At 44.5% G+C, this 21,449-nt stretch overlaps 1 protein-coding gene across 1 annotated transcript in view; it reads right to left on the minus strand.

The window, feature by feature from the left end:
- plppr5b (phospholipid phosphatase related 5b) overlaps nt 1-21,449 on the minus strand; it is a gene marked incomplete at both ends in the record, with an annotated part of 88,458 nt that overhangs the window by 22,346 nt on the left and 44,663 nt on the right. The window contains one exon of the mRNA XM_080794082.1: nt 18,475-18,725. Coding sequence (XP_080650208.1) covers nt 18,475-18,725 — 251 coding nt within the window. The remainder of the gene's footprint in view (nt 1-18,474; nt 18,726-21,449) is intronic.

The following is a 21,449-nucleotide window of genomic DNA, read 5'->3' on the forward strand; positions in this document are numbered from 1 at the left end:
TTTAAGCCCATATATGGAGATTTCTGTATCTGTCTTTCTGTGTCCCTTTATTCCTATTATACAGTATGTGTTGTGAAGTCATAACAGGCCAGCTCCATATATGGAGGCTGGGCAGGGGGCCCTGTCCAGAGGCCTTTTGTGGCGGTTCTGGACAACCGTGGGTCCGACCGACTCGACAACGGACACTGCACTCCCTGAAGTCGGTGGGGGGGCGAACAGTTCTCGAGTTACACGTGCGTCACAGACGTATACACACACACGTACAGAGACATGGTGCGTTTACAGATAAGACGAGTTGCTACAGGCTATACGTTGGGCTAATCGTCCTCCTCCTCCGAGAAACACATTACAGTCTCAATGTGTGTCCCTGCCCCGAGAGAGAGTGTTCCTTAAGTGACCATAAATAATAAATGCAACGAGAATTCTGCTGGTTCTGAAGTGTAAAGTGTCTTTGGAACGAGTCTGGTGAAGTGTGTGTTCAGACATTAAAGTGCTCGAGGCTTTTGAAAACGAGCGTGGTGGGAAAATGTTATCTCTGCTGTCGGGCCTTAACCAACATGAAGGCTGTATCAACCGGAGCATAATGATGATGTCCTTGCTTATCGAGACATGCCGTCTTCTTTCTCTTTGTTTATTAATCGTTAATCGAAGCCACTGCTCTGTGGCACTCAAAACATGTTGGAAAGAAATATCATTCAAGGTAGCACTTAGAAAACATATCATTGCCGTATTCAACATTAGAGACACGCCTTGTGCAGTTAGCGTTAGTTGAATTGGAACCGACTGAAACCAGTTTTCCTTTTTAACCGATACCGATATTTGAGAACTTGGCCGGTGATATCGGGAGGCCGATAACATTATAGGACATCCATAGTCCCTTGCCCATCCGCAGCCTTTGTGGTCCAACCAGCTGTAGTCCAACTAGAACAGCATTATCGTTTTGACCACAGAGAGGAGAAATTGCATAGGAGCGCGGCCGGCATATATACCGTCGCAATTTTATAATCCAAAATGAAGCCGTGAAATTGGCCTTGATTCTCACTGGCCTCACGAGTTCAATTTAGATTAGTCCAGACAATGTCAGAGAGAGAGAGAGAGAGAGAGAGAGAGAGAGAGAGAGAGAGCACAGCATAAAGGATGCTTGACAGCTCAATTTCGTCGCCTCCGCTCGTTTTGAGTGCAGCTATAGGAAGCGAGGCGTGTCCGAGGCCCGTGTCATTGTCACTGTGACAGTGGCACACATGCCCCCCCCCCCCGCCCCCGGCCGGCGCACAGCTGCAATATCCTCACTGTTAATTCGGTGGCTCGAATGAACCCGGGCTTTCTACTGTGCCTGCTGTGTGTATGAGAGAACCTTGAATGGTTATATTAACCCATTATGACCTGGGGGAACGATTCTACAAATGTCTTCTAAAATCTAAATCCTGACAGTTTGTTCGAAAAGCCTATGTTTCTATATGTCAGTGGTTCTCAAACATATTCATGTCAAGGACCCCGAATATATATGACATTGGCCGCCGACCCCCATCTGAAAAGTTGTTGTTCCAGGGACCCTCCCAGTAGCAAAGATTTGAGTTAAAAACTCGCTCTGTAACAATATATATTCAAAGATTTCAGGCACATTTTCATGATTTTTCTAAAATAGCAGACCTACAAGTTCATAGCGCGGCACTCGGTGCCGCGCTATGAGCTTGTAGATCTGCTATTTTTCAACAGCTAAAGCATAATATAATGCTTAAAACACCAAGAGGGGTTCCCGCCCAAAATAGGTTAACACAAGGTACAGTAGTAATGCCGTTAGCGTTACCACTTGTGGTAACGCTACAGTAAAGGTAAATATAATGAGGCTCTCAGAATCCAGCTGAGGCTCCCGAGGTGGACGAGTGCCAGCCAGCTGTTCGTTAGCGGTGGTGTTCCCACTCTGAAATGCTGTCGTCCGGGATTTACCCCATTTTGACCTGATATCAGATTCAAAAAAATGTCTTCTACATCCTGACAGTTTTCTGAAAAAGCTATGTTTCTATGTCAGTCGTTCTTCTTTGATTTTTCAAAAATAGCAGACCTACAAGCTCGTAGTGCGCCACTCAGTGGCGCGCTATGAGCTTGTAGATCTGCTATTTTTCAATAGCTAAAGCATAACATGATGCTAACACCAAAAGGGGTTCCCGCCCAAAATGGGTTTATGTTCATGGGTTTACTGCCTTAGAGAATCCTATCAACTACATTGAAATGCCTTGGATCTGGCAAAGAGTTCAAATAAATTACAGTTATTTCTTTAAACAAACTATGGGCCGATTCATACTCCTATTTTAGAGCCGAATAAAAGTCGGTTCGGCTCTGTATAGAGCATACAATTTGACGTCATTTGAGGTTCGGGGGGCGGGTATACCGTCCTAAAGTCGGATCTTCGGTGCTACTGGAAATTTCTAACGAGCCAAAATCATTTCAAGCTCGCAGCGCGTCGCGAGGAGAGGACAGGACAGAGGAGCGACAGTGTCGTATAAAGAGTCCACATGAGCTGGCTTCAGTCTGGCCACTAATTCAGAGGGAGTAAGTCAAGCGGGGAGGAAGAAGCCTCGAGCGTCGTTCCCTTCTACTCCTCTACTCCTCCTCTCTACACCTCCTCACATCCCCTCTCCTCCTCCTCCTCCTCGCCCCTCCTCCCCTCTCTACTCCCATCCTCCTCCTCCTCTGTCATCCTCTGTTCGTGTGGGACTCAGCTGCGACGACCCTGTGCGTCGACTCCATCAAGCCCCGTGACAGCTCCAAATGACCGGCATAGTACATTATCAATCTCTCTCTCTCTCTCTCTCTCTCTCTCTCTCTCTCTCTCTCTGTGAGAATGGCGAGCATGAGCACGTCGGGAACCATGAAGTGGTTCACAGGATTTCAGTGTCACGGACGCAAAACAAAAACATTGTGTTGTTGTGCTATTGACATTGGTGGGAGGCGGGGGCACAGAATGTGTAGGCACAATGCAAGGAATGAATGCATTCATTCCTTGCATTGTGCCTACACATGTTAGGCACAATGCAAGGAATTAATGTGAGCCATGAAATGTTGAACCAACCTTGTGGTCGTCTTTTTTGCATTGTTAATATTGTATCTGTGTTGTCCCAGCCTTGTAGCTATTGTTTTACCCGTTTCTCCGACATATTGTAAACCACATTTTTCACATGTGAATAAATAAATGCAGTTGCTGGTTGTGCTATTGACATTGGCGGGAGGTGGGGGTCGCAAACACCCCCCAGGCCATGGCCCATGAAAATAGGTAGAGACTAGAGTATGGACGCACCATAACGACGGGAAATAATGTCATTGCTAATGACTTAATTTCCTCCAGCTGCGTTGATAACAGATGCATGGGAAAAATACAACAGCGCCAACACGCCGACTGCACTGCAATACTGTACAGCTTGATTAATCGCGCGTGCACCAATTGGAAGCATTTGACAAAATGACTATTACATAAAGTCCAGCTGTGATGACTCTTAAAGACAGACTATAATGTTTGCACATAAAACCATCTGTGTGCGGGAGAACAGATGTTAGTGCCTTGAGACATGCAGCGGAGTTAAAACGGTATTAAAAACACACTCTGGCTCGCTATAGCCCCTTGATGTGCACTTTTACCACTCTCCTGGTTGCTGACATGTTTGACTTAAAACCCATTTTGACCTAAGATCAGATTCTACTAAATGTCTTCTAAATCATGACAGTTTTCTGAAAAACCCATGTTTCTATGTCAGTGGTTCTCAAACCTTTTCTTGTCAAGGACCCCCAAAAATGATATGTATTTGGCCGCCGACCCCCATCTGAAAATATGTTGTTGCCTCAGTCGCAAACTGGCAGAGATCAGACATCTATTTCAAAACGGTAAGGCAAACATCCTGTGTTTTTCTGAAACTAAGCTTGACGAGTCCACTAAGGACCCAGAGATAGAAATAGAAAACTATACTGTCATTAGGAACGACAGAAACAGGCATGGTGGTGGCGTGTGCATGTATATTCACAAAGACACTGAATATGTTACTCGTACTGAATTACAGCATGATGAAATTGAAACTGTGTGGGTTGAATTAATTTTCAAAAATGCTAAATCAGTACTAGTTGGCACCGTCTATAGACCGCCTGATCAGCACGGGTTCTATGATATTCTTGAGGGGTGCTTAGCTGGGGAGGAATCTGTAGAGAAAATCCTGATTGGCGACTGGAATACGGACATGCATCGTAAGGAAGTGCCTGTGTTTAAATCGTTTAGTCGGCTCTGTGATCTGCATGGTTTCAGCCAGCTAATTACCCAACCCACAAGAGTGTGTGATTCTACTCAAACTGTCATTGATCTCATTCTGACCTCGGACAAATCCAGAATCTCCAAGAAAGGGGTTATTGTATGTGGGCTCAGTGATCATTTTATGATTTTCTGTACCCGCAAAATACAGAAACTAAAATTTGACTGTCACAAAACAGTCATATCTAGGGACCTCAAAACCTACTCTAGTGAGGCCTTTAACCTAGAACTGGAGAGACTGGATTGGTCCGATGTGCTCAGGAGCTCACTAGTCGAAGAAGCATGGCTTGGCTTTAAAACCAAATTTACAACAGTACTAAACAACATGGCTCCTCTGAGAACCATCAGGGTCAAAACCCGCTCGGAGCCATGGATGAATTCGGACATACTGACTGCAATGAAAGCCAGAGACAACAAATGCTCTGAACTTCTTAAATGCAAGTCCAAGCTAGCTAAGCGCTTCGACAGTGATCTCCAAACCAAACTGTGCATCCTTAAAACCCAATGTAACAAGCTAAGAAACGGTGTAATTGCCATGACCAAATCAGCCAAAAGTAACTTTATCAATGATAAAGCCGAGGAAATCAAAAACAATCCTCGGGAGCTCTGGAAGCTACTAAACAACCAACTAGGCTGTGGTCAGAAACTTAAAACCAGGTTTACTAACATAAACATCAAATCAAATAACACCCTCATCACTGACAAGGTTGATGTAGCCAATCACTTGAACATCTTCTTTACAAACATTGCAACAATGCTGGTTAACAAACTGCCCTCCCACTCTGGGCGTTTTGGTGTAGAGCACATCAAAGGCTTCTACAAAAACCTAGGTGTTTGTAAAGATGATTTTAAAATGACAATGGTAACAACTGAGGAGGTACTTAAGAAACTGAGTGCCCTCCAACCCCACAAGGCCACTGGCCATGACAATATTCCCTCCAAATTTCTCAGAGACTCAGCCATTTCCATAGCTCCAGTCATCACCCACATAGTTAACCTCTCCATCAAACAAGGACAGGTCCCCAGAGATTTTAAACTGGCCAAAGTAACCCCCCTGTACAAAAAAGGGAGCAAATTAGAACCCGGCAACTACCGCCCTATTTCTATTCTAAGCTCCATCTCGAAAGTGATGGAAAAAATAGTCTATGAACAGGTTGAAAAGTATCTTGCCACTAATAAATTGTTGTACGAGTTCCAATCTGGTTTCAGAACATCCCACTCCACTGACACATGCCTTCTCTATTTGAGCGACCACATCAAACACGAGGTGGATGCTGGAAAATACTGCGGCATGGTCATGCTGGACCTCCAAAAGGCTTTTGACACCGTGAACCACTCCATACTGGTTAACAAGCTTAAAGCTATTGGTTTTGATAGCACATCAGTGAGCTGGATGCAATCCTACCTGGAGGGGAGAGAACAGATGGTGGAAGTGAACGGAACACTGTCCCCCCCCCTCCCAGTGAGCTGTGGCGTCCCACAAGGAAGCATACTAGGGCCTTTACTGTTCCTAATATATGTAAACGACATGACTTCAGCTTGTGACTGCAACTTGTTCCTGTTCGCAGACGACTCAGCACTGCTGGTCTCGGACAGGAACAAACTGCAGGTTGAAAAGACCCTCAGCTCTGAACTCGGTAGAATCTGCACCTGGCTCGCTGATAACAAACTATCCTTACACCTGGGAAAAACTGAATCCATTCTCTTCGGATCAAATAGTAATCTCAAAAAGGCAGATGGCTTCTTGGTTAGAGTTGGTGATGATATTATCACACGGAAGGATCAAATTACCTACCTAGGTTCCATCCTGGAGGCCAATCTTTCCGGTGATAAGATGGCCACCAACGTAATCAAAAAAGTCAATCAAAGAACAAGATTCCTCTACAGGATCTCCTCACTGGTCGACAAAAACACCTTGAAGACCTTAACAGGAGCCCTTGTACAAGGTTTCTTTGACTATGCATCCACCTCCTGGTACCACAGCACCTCAAAGGCCCTTAAAACAAGGCTCCAGACCTCCCAAAACAAACTGGTCAGGCTCCTACTTGGCCTCACCCCCCGAACCCACCTCACCCCTGCCCACTTTGACAGGCTGGGATGGCTTAGGGTCGACGACAGAGTACAGCATCTTGCAATGGGTCTGGTCCACAAGATTAGATACACCACCAAGATACCCATGTACCTGTCTAAATACTTCCTTAATGTAAACGAAGTCCACACCCACAACACCAGAGGGAGTGCAACAAACCATGTACAACCCAGATTCGGCACAAACAAGGGACTAAATTCTTTTCGCTCCTATGCGACCAAAATGTGGAACGCCCTACCAACAGTCATTAAGACATGTGAATCCCTTGGCTCCTTCAAAACTGCTCTCAAAGGGCACCTACGGATGGCTGCAATTCGAAACTGGCCTCTGTAAAAGCTGAATTTGTATCTGGATTGTACTATGTTTTTGTATGGACGTGGTGTTGGGTGCCTGCACATATGCACACATGGCATCAACGCATGGTGTTGTGTGCAGGCGCCCTACACTCTGTCTTTGTACTATGGATTGTACTATGTTTTTGTATGGACGTGGTGTTGGGTGCCTGCACATATGCACACATGGCATCAACGCATGGTGTTGTGTGCAGGCGCCCTACACTCTGTCTTTCGTTTTCTTTTCTTTTATCCCCCTGTTCCCCTCACTGTATATATACTTTTTTTCCCTTTTCGCTTCCTATATGATGAATTCCTGTTCTGTTCTTTAACTACATAGAAGTGTCTATTTGTTTGTCTCTAAATGTTTTGATGAATTGAACAATGTGGACCCTGTTGTAAACAAGTGTAAGGCTTAATTGGGTCGTCCACTCACAGTTAACAGTCTTTGTATTGAGTTTGTGCTTGAAATGTACTGTAATTCTGCAAACTGTTAATAAAGATTTCAATCAATCAATCAATCAATGTTCCAGGGACCCCCCTCGGAAGCAAAGATTTGAGTTAAAAACGTTTGCTGTGAAAGAATATTATATTCAAAGATTTGCACCATGGCAAAATGTGACTTTTATTAGAATGCCTGTCATTGTGTTTTTTTTTCTTTCTTTTCTATGAAAGCATGGACTCATGGCAAAATAACGATGTATGGGTTAATCAGAGTGAATACAGTTCTACAGCTTGTTCAGAGAGAGTACTACAGACACCTATATGTCATCATCCATAGTGGGGGTTGCATTTCCTTTGTTTTCATCATAAGTGTCTCTCAAGCCTCTGAGTGTGACTAGTCTTTGTTTGATGATCTCTGACTGGGACCAGAAGGAAAACAACTAGCATAAACACAACATTTTTTTTTACAAAATCTCATTGCTTATACATCTTTTCTTGGAGATTCACATTAGACATTATTAAAAGATCTTTTCTCCCCATTTCCGATGTTTTGGAAATCATGTGAATCGGAGATTTCCGTTCACCCGATCCGATCGGGACAACCCTAGTAGTAATACTGCGATATAAAATCACTCTGTTACAGCCAGGTCAGACTGATGAAGGTCTGTTGTCTGTAATCCACCATGCAAGAATAAAAACTAAAGCTGTCTTGGTGTGTGCATGCGACCCATCACCTTTTTTTTCCCCATTTCATGTAATCAAGTGTATACAAATTTGAAAATAGCAGATCCACAAGTTCACAATGTGCCGCATCGCAACGTATTGTGAGCTTGTTTGATGGGCAATTTTCAAATGGCCGAAATGCACAGTGTATATGTTTTGTAAAAATAATCAAAATCTACAAAATAGTACGTTTTTCACATAAATGTAAAAAGTACAATAGGGTATTTGGATCCGAGATGTAGTGGAGTAAAAGTAAAGGCAATTGGAAATACTCAACCAAGGTATATAAATGCCTAAAATTACTCCATTCCTTTAAGTTTCCACCACTGTTGTTGGGAACTCATTAGAAGGACAGAGACACTGGTCGTATTTGGTGAAGGTTTTGAGAGAGACAAGAGAAACCGTCTAGACTTACTGTCGGAATACGTCGTTTGCATTTTGTGTTCTGTGAATGTAGTGAAGGTTAAATCTGCTGCTGTGAATGAAAGCAATAAACCTTAGCTGAAGGGAAAGATATGAAAAACAGAGAGCTACATTACTATCCACTGAAGTCTGAGATCATCAGAGACACACACACACGCACACACACACACGCACGCACGCACACACACGCACGCACGCACACACACGCACGCACGCGCACACACACACACGAAAAAGAGCAGGGAGAGATAAGAGAGATGAAAGGAGAGACGTGCATATGTGATTTGCACATATCAATATTGGATACTGCATTTATGAATTGATTTGATGCAGCACAGAGAGAGATAGAGATAGAGAGAAGAGAGAGAGAGAGAGAGAGAGAGAGAGAGAGAGAGAGAGAGAGAGAGAGAGAGAGAGAGAGAGAGAGAGAGAGAGAGAGAGAGAGAGAGAGAAAGAAAGAAAGAAGAGAGAGAGAGAGAGAGAGAGAGAGAGAGAGAGAGAGAGAGTGTATGAGAGAAAGACAAACAGTATAGGCCTAGAGAACACCCATACAGCATGTCTCACAAAACAGCAAAAAAATATATATACAACAAATATACTTTTTTCTACTCGGTCTGTGTCTCATAGGAGGGCTGTGGGCAGTTCAGAAACTGTCTTCCAGTGACATCATCGATGGGGAATACAAGCTAATAGAAACTTCAGGCTTTCTAGTCCTGAAAAGTTGCAATGCGAAAATGGAAGCCATCGTTCTCACGATAATGAAAATCTAAACATTTTTGTAAATAAATCTTGTTTACAAAACATCTGCCTAATGATGATGTCACTGGAAGACGCTTTCTAAACTGCCCACAGCCCTCCTATGAGACACAGACGGAGTAGAAAAACAAATCGTGCCATTTTATCATGATTATTCGTGAGGACCTATTATATGAAGATAGGTTGAAAAGTGGTGAAGTGGTCCTTTAAGAAGCCATGGCGGAGCTTTGTACAGACGGGCTTCATGCCGCTCAAGCCTATATTTCCCGTTTAATATCCGACATCAGCGGACATCGGCACGCCACTATATCAGGGGCTCGTCGGGGTTAAATGGGGAGCCGTGCGCGATAAATCGTAAAGCGGGGGGGCCTCTTTCCACGGACACTTCCATCGTCAATCAATCACATCAATCCGCCCATGAGCGTCCTAACGACGCCGTGTTCAAATCGCAGAGGACGGACGCAGGCAGCGATTTAAGTCGCCGCTAATTAAATTAATTAGCACTCGTGCTTGCCGACTTTAATAAAGGTTTGATTTAAAGGTGTTTTTCTCACTCCGGCGGCCGCGGGGCATTACTCACGGTTGGAATAATTGTTTGTTAGGCGTTTGACTGTTTAATTGGGAAGCAGAGTGGTGCAGACGCTCACGATATATGGGACAGAGTTGAGGAACGAGAGTCCAGTGCTTGTCCGTGAGTTGGATTCAAAAGCAGGTCAGTGTGATGGATGGAATAATGTGCTATATATATATATATATATATACCCTTTTCATTCATATCAAGGCCCATTATTTATTGGGCTATTTGAGCCACGGACCACCATTTGATTAGATTTAACCTCTCGGACCCAAAGCAATATTTCATGTTGCATGTTAGTAGTAGTACCATAGGAGAGATAGCAGGCAGTCGACGTTGATCAGAATAACAATTTTTCTACGTTCTCTAAATGTGTGTAGCCTGGAACTCACCTATGCTTTTTATGGCATAGGCAGCTCCCGGCAGGATCCGCCGGGAGAATATATGCGCAGCTGCGCGACAGCAACCAGGTCTAGGAAAACAAGCCCAAAAGAAGTGACTATAGGCCACAGGAGAACTTCAAACCTACAGTATCATGCGGTGTACACGCTATTCGAAAGTAGCCAATCTGCTTTTGTAAAAATGATAATCATGAAACAGGCTTCTTCACCTGGAAAGGAGCCAATATAGGTGGTTCGGGGCATCTGGTTAGTATACCTCTCGGGCGTCTCCCTAGGCCTAGGGAGGTCCTCGAGGCACGTCCCACTGGGAGATATCTTTGATCTTTGTGGATGCTCATGGGCAGGTGCATTTGGTACCGCAAAACACGGCTGATGTAAGCCCTCAATGAGAGCATAGAGTTCAGCTCAGTAAATGGGAAATGGTGTGTTTATATAGCACTTTTATCCAAAGAGAGAGAGAGAGAGAGAGAGAGCGCACAAGATGCATTATTATCATTGCTATCTTCCGACCGTTACAGGCAACCCACAACCGCCGCCACACAATTTCCACCCAAATGACCTTGCAACCTATTTAGCTCCCATGGGGCATTGCCCATTGTGTTGTGTGTGGTCTGTCTGGTGCAATCAGGGGTGCAACGCTGCTATCTTACACAGTGTTTGTCAGCTGAAAGGTATAATCTTATCGGCACAGATATGTTCCTTTCCACACACACACACACACACACACAACGCATTATTAATAGGTCACCAGCAAACCCGGGGCTCGAAGGCCGCAGCCGTCCGTCAACCTGAGAGTGAGCGCATGTATCGAAACCTCATACAGTATATTTGCAAGAACACAATCTGAATTCAACGTGATAACAGCGTATGTATGTACATGAGATTTATGAGGGACTCCGTCCGCATTGAGGTGGATATCACGTATACGTGTCGTGGATATATAAACGAGACATTTCTGGGAGGAAAGGCTGTGATTCAGTTTCCCCGCATCATGAAATAGCTCCGCTACACTATATCACACTATTAGTTCTGCTCGATGGTCGCGCACACACACTCGCGTATCACCTCGGCAGAAAGTTATTTACGATCCGTCATCTACAGTATATGTATACATGCACCACGTCTCTCTACGTGTGTGTGTGTGTGTGTGTGTGTACAGTAGGTATATATACTGTACGTGCGCACGTCTGGAAATCCACGTAACTCGAGAACCGTTGGCCCCCCACCGACTTCGACACACGCGCGTTCCACACCCCCACGGGGAGTGCAGTGCCCGAGCCTGACCAGAACCTTGTGCCCGGTGTCGACCGACTCGACACCACACAAGGTTCTGGTCAGGCTTTGCCAGTGGACCTAATGAGCCTATATAGGTCCCATCACCTGTAGAATTCCCAGCCTCATGCCTCAGCCAATTGATTGCCATGGCAACCCCTGCACACCTGCCATTTGATTGCTTAACCAGTCCACTTTTCACAGTCACAGTTTGCACTCTTCAAGACACAGGTTTGTGTCTCCATATATGGAGACAAAAGGGACACAGACAGTTAAAACGGGTGCTAATAAGACAACGGGTATTGGGGGCAACGCGGCAGCCGTGCATTTTCGCAGGATGGAGAAATCTGCCAGAAATATCGGTGCGGGGTTTCCTTCTTTTTACAGGATTCGGGGCGTTATAATTCTAATACAGACCGAATGCCCCATCTCAGCACCGACCTCGTCTTGGCTGACAACTCCTAACCACCCCTACCCTGCACACCCCCTGGTATCGAATGATGCTCGTGCCACTGTTTTTGTGCCAACAGTTAGGTAAAGTGACGTTTTAGAACGGCATGGAGGGCCGCTGTCTCAAGCCACCACCGAGCGAGCTGAAGTGAGCGAGTTGCCGTGTCGCGTCGAACATTGTGAAGTTCGCCTGAGTGGACCCGATAGGCACATCAATCGTAACTACATAATGTTGTGGGAATGTTGTGGCCACTCAAAGTGGGACTACTGTGTGTAGTGTGTGTGTTGTAAGACGCACACAGGCCATTTGCTAGATGACCTAGATAACAAAGCCGATGTGCCATCATCGCAGTGCAGGAATCATGCGCATCCCGAAGGCACACACACACACACACACACACACACACACACACACACACACACACACACACACACACACACACACACACACACACACACACACACACACACACACACACACACACACACACACACACACACACACACACACACACACACACACACAGATAGAGAGAGAGGCTAGATATTAAATAGCCTATATTAAAAACATACAGAGTGTAAAATACAAAATAAAAGTCCCAAGGACAGCATATAAATCCCAAATCCTGTTCTCTGGTTTCAAGAGGGGGGGGGGGGGGGGGCACACAACAAAATATTATATTGAGCACCAACTTGGAAAGGACAGTATGTGAAGAGTTCCTGTGGACGAAATCACATACGGAAAAAAAGTGGACACTAGTGGGCCCTATATTGTTATTTGTTGAAACAAGGGGATAAGAAAATACAAAAGGTTTCTCAAAATATTTAGGGATATGGGTTTAAAATAGCCTTTTAATTTAGTAAACGTGTATAAAAGGGTAGAGTAATACATTCAATTACAAAAAGCCATCAACAGATCAAGGGGAGAGGGAAATAAGTCTGCTGGACATCTACCCACCATCACAGAAAGGGTCTTAGATCTAATTCCATGTTGAGGCCATTGGGGGCTAAAGTGTTCAAGGAGTGAATCCACAATGCTTCTCTTTTTAATAATGCATCATCAAAGTCTCCTTCTGGGGACAGGCAACTTCTCTATGCCTCGATAACGGAGAGAGGAGATAGAGTGACTGCAGCTTCGACTGCAACAGGATAGAACATATTATTGCATCTAATGGAACTGCAGTGTTGTTCCACTGTATGTGTCTTGAGAGCACGAATGGTTTTACCTATACATAATATTTACCGCAGGGGGCAACAGATCAAGTAAATTACACCTTTGGTGTTACAGGAAATCATTTCATAGGAATTGCTTTACCTAAGTGGAGTTTTTAACCCATTTTGGACTGAGTTTGATTTTTAAAAAAAGGCTTCTAAATCCTAACATCTTTCTGAAAAACCTATGTTTCTTTGTCAGTGGTGCTCAACCTTTTTCATGTCAAGTACCCCCAGAATGATCTCTATTGGGCCACAGACCCCCCCCCCCCCATCTCAAAATATGTAGTTCCAGGGACCCTACAGAAACAAATATTTTAGTTAAAAATGTTCGCTCTGAAATATATATATATATATATTCAATGATTTGCTTGTAGATCTGCTATTTTTCAATAGCTAAAGTATAACATAATGCTTAAAACACTGCGAGCACCACACTTATAATTCCTGTCTGGTATGGAGTTGAGGATGCGTTGTGAGTTAGTGTCTGGAGGCGAGAGGTCAGAATGAACCGACGAATCTCTGAGATTTCTACCCCTAGAGAAGACCACGCTCTAGGCGGGTCAGGGAATGTATTGCGAAGCTGTGGGTCAGATTTCAAAATGTGCCAGTGCTCGTTGAGAAATGGGTTTTAAAACATTCAGCAGCTTTGGAGTATTTTGTGATAAACAAAAGGGACTGTTTTTTATTTTATTTTTAGGGACCTCTTTTTAATGGTCTCTGGGTCTCTCTCTCCTCAATTCTATATCAACAGCAGTACAGAGTTGCTTTTCTGTTTATCAACATATCAATACTGTTCAATACTTGGATAGGGAGGGGGTGAAATTATGACAGGCAGTTAAATAGTAGTAGCCTTGTCGAGCCATGAGGCCCATACTGTAGCGTGAGGCAGCTTGGTGTACAAGCACACCCCCTGGACATGACGCTAGTATGTCGCAGGGAGGCTCTGGGTCCCATTTTTAGTCTTTGGTATATGACCCGGCCGGGGATTGAACCCCGAGAAAATGATATTGTCTTAATTTATTTATTATAATGCGTTGTAAACATGGAATACATAGCATGTTATGAAGTATTATAATAAAGTTTATAATGTGTTGTGATTAAGGTTATAATGTGTTATGATTAAGGTTATAGCCTTAATCAAATGGAACCAAATGGACCCTAACGGGTCATTTAGCTGGGGACCCCCTGGAACTCCCTCATGGACCCCTGGGGGTCCACGGACCACACTTTGGGAACCACTGATATATACAGTACATTCCGGCCTGCAAGCTCACAATGTGTCATGGTGATGTGACACGTTGTGAGCTTGCAGATCTGCTATTTTGAAAATGTGTAACATTTGGAAATTCAAAATGGGACTTATACTGCATAATGACTACTTCTGCTGTTGGTACTTTAAGTGCATTTTGAAGCCAATAGTTTTGTGCCTTTTGTACACATCTTGCAGTATTGATTAATACTTATACATAAGAAAAACAATTGAACACGTCTTCCAACACTGATTGTTGTTTTTCAGAAAACTCTTAGGATTTAGAAGTCATGTAGAATCAGGTCTTAATCTGTTGGTTTGTGTTCTATAAAATGCCCTTCCAGCTTACTGAAAATGTGATGAAGCCCTCCCTGAACAAAGTACATTTGGCTGGTGCTTAAATCCATATGGGTGCAGTTTTAGGATTAATTAAGGCTTATATGTTAGAGCTTATGTTAGATGATTTAAAGGCCAACAGACCCGAAATAGTAGTAGTTGTGTGCGTGCGTGCAATTTCTAAAGCCATACTCAAAAGCTGCCCAACCGAAATTGCATCCCATCTGAGGAATAGACTGAGGAATAGTCTAAATTGATCCTGTGAAGCTTCATGTCAAGAAGCCCTAATGTGATGTTTATTTGGCCGTCAAACAGCCCCCATCTGATTATACCAATATTATACACGGACAAAGGCTGGATACTGGATAGCCCAAATGTCTGTTTCGTGTGTACGGCACACGGATAAGTACAGAAGAAGCTCCTAACTATATTTGCCGTAAAGCAGTGGTTCTCAAACTTTGTTCATGTCAAGGACTCCTAAATCGACATTTATTAGGCCGTGGAACCCCATTTGAAAAGATGTGCCTGTGCCCCCGATAAGAGAAGATTTGTACAGAAGTGATTCCAAAACACATTAATTTCATGCATGGACCCAAAGTTGCACATGCATTAGGCCAGCTAGTGCTTCCGAAAGTGTGGTCCGGGGACCCCCAGGGGTCCTTGAGGGAGTTCCAGGGGGTCCCCGGCTAAATTATAGTTTGGAACCAAATGGACCCTTATGGATGTGTAACTCTGAGAGTGAACAAATGGAACCATACGGACCCGTTCCTTGGTTCCTAACTATCTCTAATTTAGCTATAGGGACCCCCTGGAACTCCCTCAAGTACCCCTTGAGAACCAATGCCGTAAAGCTTTACGGACCTCATGGCGTACTGACCTCATGCTTCCTTCTATGCATGAGGAGTCCAAGCTGCTTCTTTTCACCCGACAGCGGGAGAATTTCCACCGGCCGGACGTATAGTGCATCCGGCCTATAGACCGCGTTAGGCAGACAACATGTATACATGTTAGACAGTGTGTGTATACATGAGGAAATGCATATATAGGTATACATCCCACGCTGTTCACAACAACCAGATGGGGAGAGCAGAGGAGGAACACACACAGACACACGACGGCAGCAGCCCAGGGTTGCCCGGGAAACGCAAGGAAGGCACTCGAGAGAAAAGAGTACCTGCTGCATGCAAGTGATAATTCTCTCTTTCTCTCTCTGTTTCTGTCTATCCCACACACAAACACGCCCCCGCACGCGCACTCGCACACATATCGCGTGTGTTTTTCAGTAGGGGTGGATCGATATAGTAACTGCATGAAACAAAATCGATTTTAATTTCAAGAATCAATGTATGAAAACGGCAACAATGACTATGTATCGTATCGTATCATTTTGCAATGCAAATAATCGGTGTTGAATCGTTTTGCTGTGCAAAGAATCGATTGTATCAATGCTATATTTCTGTGCGTGGTGTTTAGCAGGACCTTAATAAGAGGCCAATGTGAAAACCTTGGGGCGGAGGTTCAGCTGTGGCATTCAGGGAGTGTGTTTTGCAGTGTGGCTGCCAGAGATTAGCTGTCCATGCACGCACGTGCACACGCACGCGCGCGCGCACGCACACACACACACACACACACACACACACACACACAGTGTGCAAAACATACTCTCGCCCCATGCCTTCGGCCTGGTGGAGACAATAAGATGATGTCATTGATGGAGCTCTCTCTCTCTCTCTTTGATCTCGACAGAAGAGCATCGCTTTTTTCCCTCCGATTATTTCTATTCCTATTCCTATACTATTCCTCCGATAGTCGATCAAACTGGAATAATGACTGTCTCTGTGTGTGAAGGTTATAACTGTGCGAAGGATAGAACTGTATAGGCAAGCTGTGACACTTACAAGGAATGTCACATAATGGATTACATTGTTTGTTTGTTTGTTTGTTTGGCTTACTTTGTGACTGTCTGCTATAGTTCTATTGGCTTTAGTACTTTGCAGATGGAGTACCAGGCATTATTTCAGTGTACCTGCCATGTGCTCTTCTCCTCACAGTACAGTTGGTGATGTAGCGTGATGCGTTACGGAACATTCATGTTAGAACTAGAAATGCACTCTGTCGAGGTGCCCAAGTTGTGCGCAAGCACTGCTACTAAGTAATAGCTAGTACAACTGCTGTTCTAAAAGTTATTGACCTTATACCAAGACACACACACGTCACACACCACACACACACACACACACACACACACACACACACACACACACACACACACACACACACGGTGGAAGACATACGCAGCCGATTGCAGTACTTGCGCACTCTGTTTGCCTCAAGTAATAACGAGATAAGAGTATCGGCCTGACAGTAAGGACATAATGCTTCATTGCACAATGGCATATTGGCCCGAACATAGCAGATTTAAGAAGCTATTAGTCCGGCAGCCGACAGGTTCTTTTGTTCAAAGCTGGAAATGTGGTATATAGTATTTTTTATTGGCCTAAAATATTGGTCTATATACATTCATGAATCCACTTGCTGACCGGCTGTTAGTATTGGGCAATCTTTTTTATAGGGGTTTCTTGTGACCCTACCATTGACATCCTATGGCTGGCAAAAATGTCAAACTTTCCTTTTGCTTTAAGTAGCATGTGACATGTCAAACTAGGGGGTTTTCATGATTCTGAATCCATTCCAAAGCATTAGTTTTGCATAAAATACACTCCTCATCACATTTGTCATGACGTCTATGGCCGTTTTTAGCCCAAGGAGTGTATCTGCTGTCTGTGGTCTGCAATGTCGTTGAACAATGAGTCATAAACTATAGGCATCAAGCAGAAGACCCATTAGCTCCATTTTCCCACGTAACTACAGTACAGACAGGCTGGGAGTGGAGTGGATACCTATCATTTGCCCTTCCCCCCCCCCCCCCCCCTCAAATAGGACACCAGATTGAAGTATCAATTATTTCTATACACATTTCTTCGGTGAGGGAGTAGGTAGAATTTCTCCCCTACTGCAATGTTGGCGCTTTTCCAAAAGCCTTTTGGATCACTGGAAGCATCGGATGCAGAATTCATGTAAAAGTCTTATCTAGCTTTTCCTTATTTTTGGCAATTACAGCGGTTTCATTAACGGCGTACATTGACGGATCAGCAGCAGTCTCTCTACGTGAAATATGGGTCGTGGAGCGGATTTACTCATTTCACGGTTTCAGCTCGCATCCTCAAAAGGAAAGCCGTGGGACTGAGAGCAGATCATATACGCCGCCGGCTCTCAAATTGGGGGACGGGGACCCCCATGGCGTCCTTGGGGACGTTCCATGGGGTCCCCAGAGAAATGAATAAACAAACAACTCGCACACGAACAACTACAAGTGAAAACATGTATGTGGCTTTTACAAGATACATGTATGTGGCTTTTACAAGCTACATGTATGTGGCTTTTACAAGCTACATGTATGTGGCTTTTACAAGCTATATGCATGTGGCTTTTACAAGCTACATGTATGTGGCTTTTACAAGCTACATGCATGTAGCTTTTAAGCTACATGTATGTAGCTTGTAAGACACCAGTAAGACGCGCAAACGCGGGAAGCGAACGCAGCTCGTACATATTTGGGGTTTTTTAAGATTTATTTTTAAGTTATTATTTTTTTAAGCCATAACCATATAAGGAGTCCCCAAGCGCAGTTGCATCAATCACAAACAAATCACTCAGCTCCATATATGGGCACAAAGGGGGGGGACACAGACACACGCACGCACGGACAGACATGATCTGCTAGGTCTCATAGTAAGTGCTCACTGCATTCGCAATAAGGAGGTCTACGTAGGTCTGCGTCTACGGTCACGTTTTGTCGTCCCACGACCTACGACATGAAACACGTTCACAGAAGCAGAGAAGAAGCAGGACGACTCACGGCCAGGTATAGTGCAGCGTAGACGCTGAGCCCCGCCTCCTTGGAGGGGAAGGTCTTGCGGGCGCGCAGGATGTCGTCCGGGTCGCCCGTGCACGCCTGCTGGTGGCTGATGTAGCGCACGGCCAGCGTGCAGCCCAGCGCCGTGTAGTTGGGCTTGCACACCGTGAGGAAGTAGGGCGTCAGGTTGCCCGTCACCACCTGGCCCGCGTTGACGAAGATGTCCACGGCGAAGAGGCCGAAGGTGTACACTCCTGGCAGGGAAGAGAGAGAGAGAGAGACATTCAACGACAACTATTAATGCTTACAGAATCCACTAGGGGTGCCAAAAAACATCAAATTAATATCGCAATCTTTTAGATTTGCTTTTTTTCCCTTTCTGGTTACAGTTACAGGAGTTTTCACTATACAGTGTTTGTGATATGAAATGTAAGCTTACCATAATCACAGTACACATTATCATGTCTCAGTCATTATCCAGTCAGTCACTTCAGCACAGCTGAGGTGTCTCTGTCAACGAGGGTCCAGCTGACCCTCGTTGAAGTTGAAATGTTTTGTATGAATTGTCTTGGATGTTTACATCATTCAGTTTACAATAATTTACAATTATTAAAGCTTTTTAATAACTTTCATGCCACAAGACTGGAGTAGATCGTGCTGAAATCCTATGTATTGAATCGAATAATGTTGAATAGAGAATCGTTTTGAAATTGCCTTTGAATCGAAAAGATAAAGGAAAAATTAATCGTTTTCCGATCGAGAATTGAGTTAAATCTAAAACATCGATTTGAATCGAATCGTGAACCCAAGAATCTGAATCAAATCGGCCTTAGAACCCGCTGTTTTGCAGTTAACAACGGCTCTAACGCACAGGTATACTTAATGCCATGACGCTGTACTGTGAGCACAGGTTTGGTTGCTGTCGGGAGGACTGCATTTGAGAGGGTTTAGAATTGTATTAAATTTTTTGCATAAATCAATGCAATTGAACACCCTTTACGTCTCTGTATTGGTTATAACTATATTGAACCAATGAAAAGTAGTCAAACGTGCTTCGGACAAAACCTCTTAACTCCAGTGGACCCTCAAACTGTCGGCTATTAAATGCAAGTAATTTACAATAATATATAGTTTTTTTTCTAAGAAAATTAACATTTTTGAGTCAGGTGGTTTCTCCCCAACAGGTTGGATCCGGTTCCTCCGGTTTTTTCCCGGATCCCAAACCTAGTAGTAAGAAGAGCACACTTGGGATGTGATATATCCACGGCACTCGATCGCCACAGCTCCTATAAAGCAGGACATGGCTGAGTGTTGGGAACAGCTTACCCCCGCAGTGCGTGCTTGCCAACACCTATACAGTATATAATATACAAACACACACACACACACACACACACACACACACACACACACACACACAGTGGGTAATGGGCTGCCATCCATTCCCATGGCTCTTAAAAACTAACAGGGATGTGCTTTATGTCTCTGTGATTGTGATGGCTTTAACGGAAATGATGGCTTTCCCACCGCGGGGTCCCCGCATCCCTCTGCCACGCTAAATCACCAAAACAGGCCTTCATGCCAGACACACACACACACACACACACACACACACACACACACACACACACAGGCAACGTCACGCTATACGCACGTGTATATAGTAACACACTATGTGTATATATCTGTATCGCAACAATGGGGAGCTTTGGCAATCGGAGTTTGCTCACTCTGAGACATCCATGGAAACAGGCAGCTGTGGCAGTGTGACTCATCTATATCCCTTCCGCTGTTCTCGCTTTCCTTCTCGCTACGTTTCACGTTAAATGTCACAGTCCAAGTATTTGCCTTCTCTCTTGCTCTACGGTCACCCTCAGGAGACGATGACAGGCCCCACCCCACCGCCATCGAAATACATTTTGTCAAGTCGCGGGCGTGACTCAGCGACCGAACCAACGCCACAAGGGTTCGGAACGTGGTATATTGGGATAGATGGATGGCATTTATATTGCCCTATGGAGCACGGGTCTTCCACGTATTTTCAGGGCAAGGACCCCCTCGCTGAGAGAGAGGGACCTCCCCACTATATATTGTATAAAATGATGGTGCAGATTCAATTTTTTCATAGATTTCCGCATGCATAGCGTCGTGGACTTGTTTGACAGCGCTGTCATCATTGCATGTTGGATTCATGTTATTGTGCATTTCTCAGACATTTAACCACTTCAATAGTTAGTAAACTTGACCTTTTCACTGTGTACTTCTGTTTGACAGCGCTGTCATCATTGTTGTATTCATGTTATTGTGCATTTTTCTGACATTTAAGCACTTCAATACTTAGTAAACTTGACCTTTTCACTGTGTACTTCTGTTCTTTTTTCCATCTACACCAAACCTCTTTGGCCCGAAAATGGGTGCAGCCGATCCACAAGCTCACTGCGAGGCGTTGGCACTATTTCTGTCTACTTCTCGCTCAGGAAGAGAAAGCCTCCGGTTTCTGTCAGCTTGGAATCCTCAACCATGATGTCATTGGTAGGCAGGTTTCTGAACTGATCGGCGCTCCAATAGGACGCGAGAGTGATCAGATGGAAATGGTGGCATCTTAACAGAGTTTGTCAGAATAAAGGCATTTAGGAGATTGGCAGATGGGCAGGTTTTACTCTGAAGAGCCCCGCCTTCCATTTCCCCCCCAACACCGGGTATGATGTTCCATTACTACCTCGCGCTGTCAAGTCTGGTCTCTCTTTAGAAGTGTTTACATATTCCAAACGAGATGCTTGGTAAGTCAGAAATTAGGACAGAACTCTGCCGTTCTGATCAAAACCATGGACAGTGCGAATATAGCAAGTTTTGTCGGTACATAAACAAGGAAGTGAATGGCTGCGCACATGCGCAAAACATGCACTGAACAAGGCGTAGCGTAGCAATGGGAGCTGTCAAAAAAAAAAAACGTCCTCAGCACCCCCTGTTGTTTATTG

The sequence above is a fragment of the Protomyctophum bolini genome (assembly GCF_963924005.1).
Source record: "Protomyctophum bolini genome assembly, chromosome: 21".
Classification (NCBI taxonomy): domain Eukaryota; kingdom Metazoa; phylum Chordata; class Actinopteri; order Myctophiformes; family Myctophidae; genus Protomyctophum; species Protomyctophum bolini.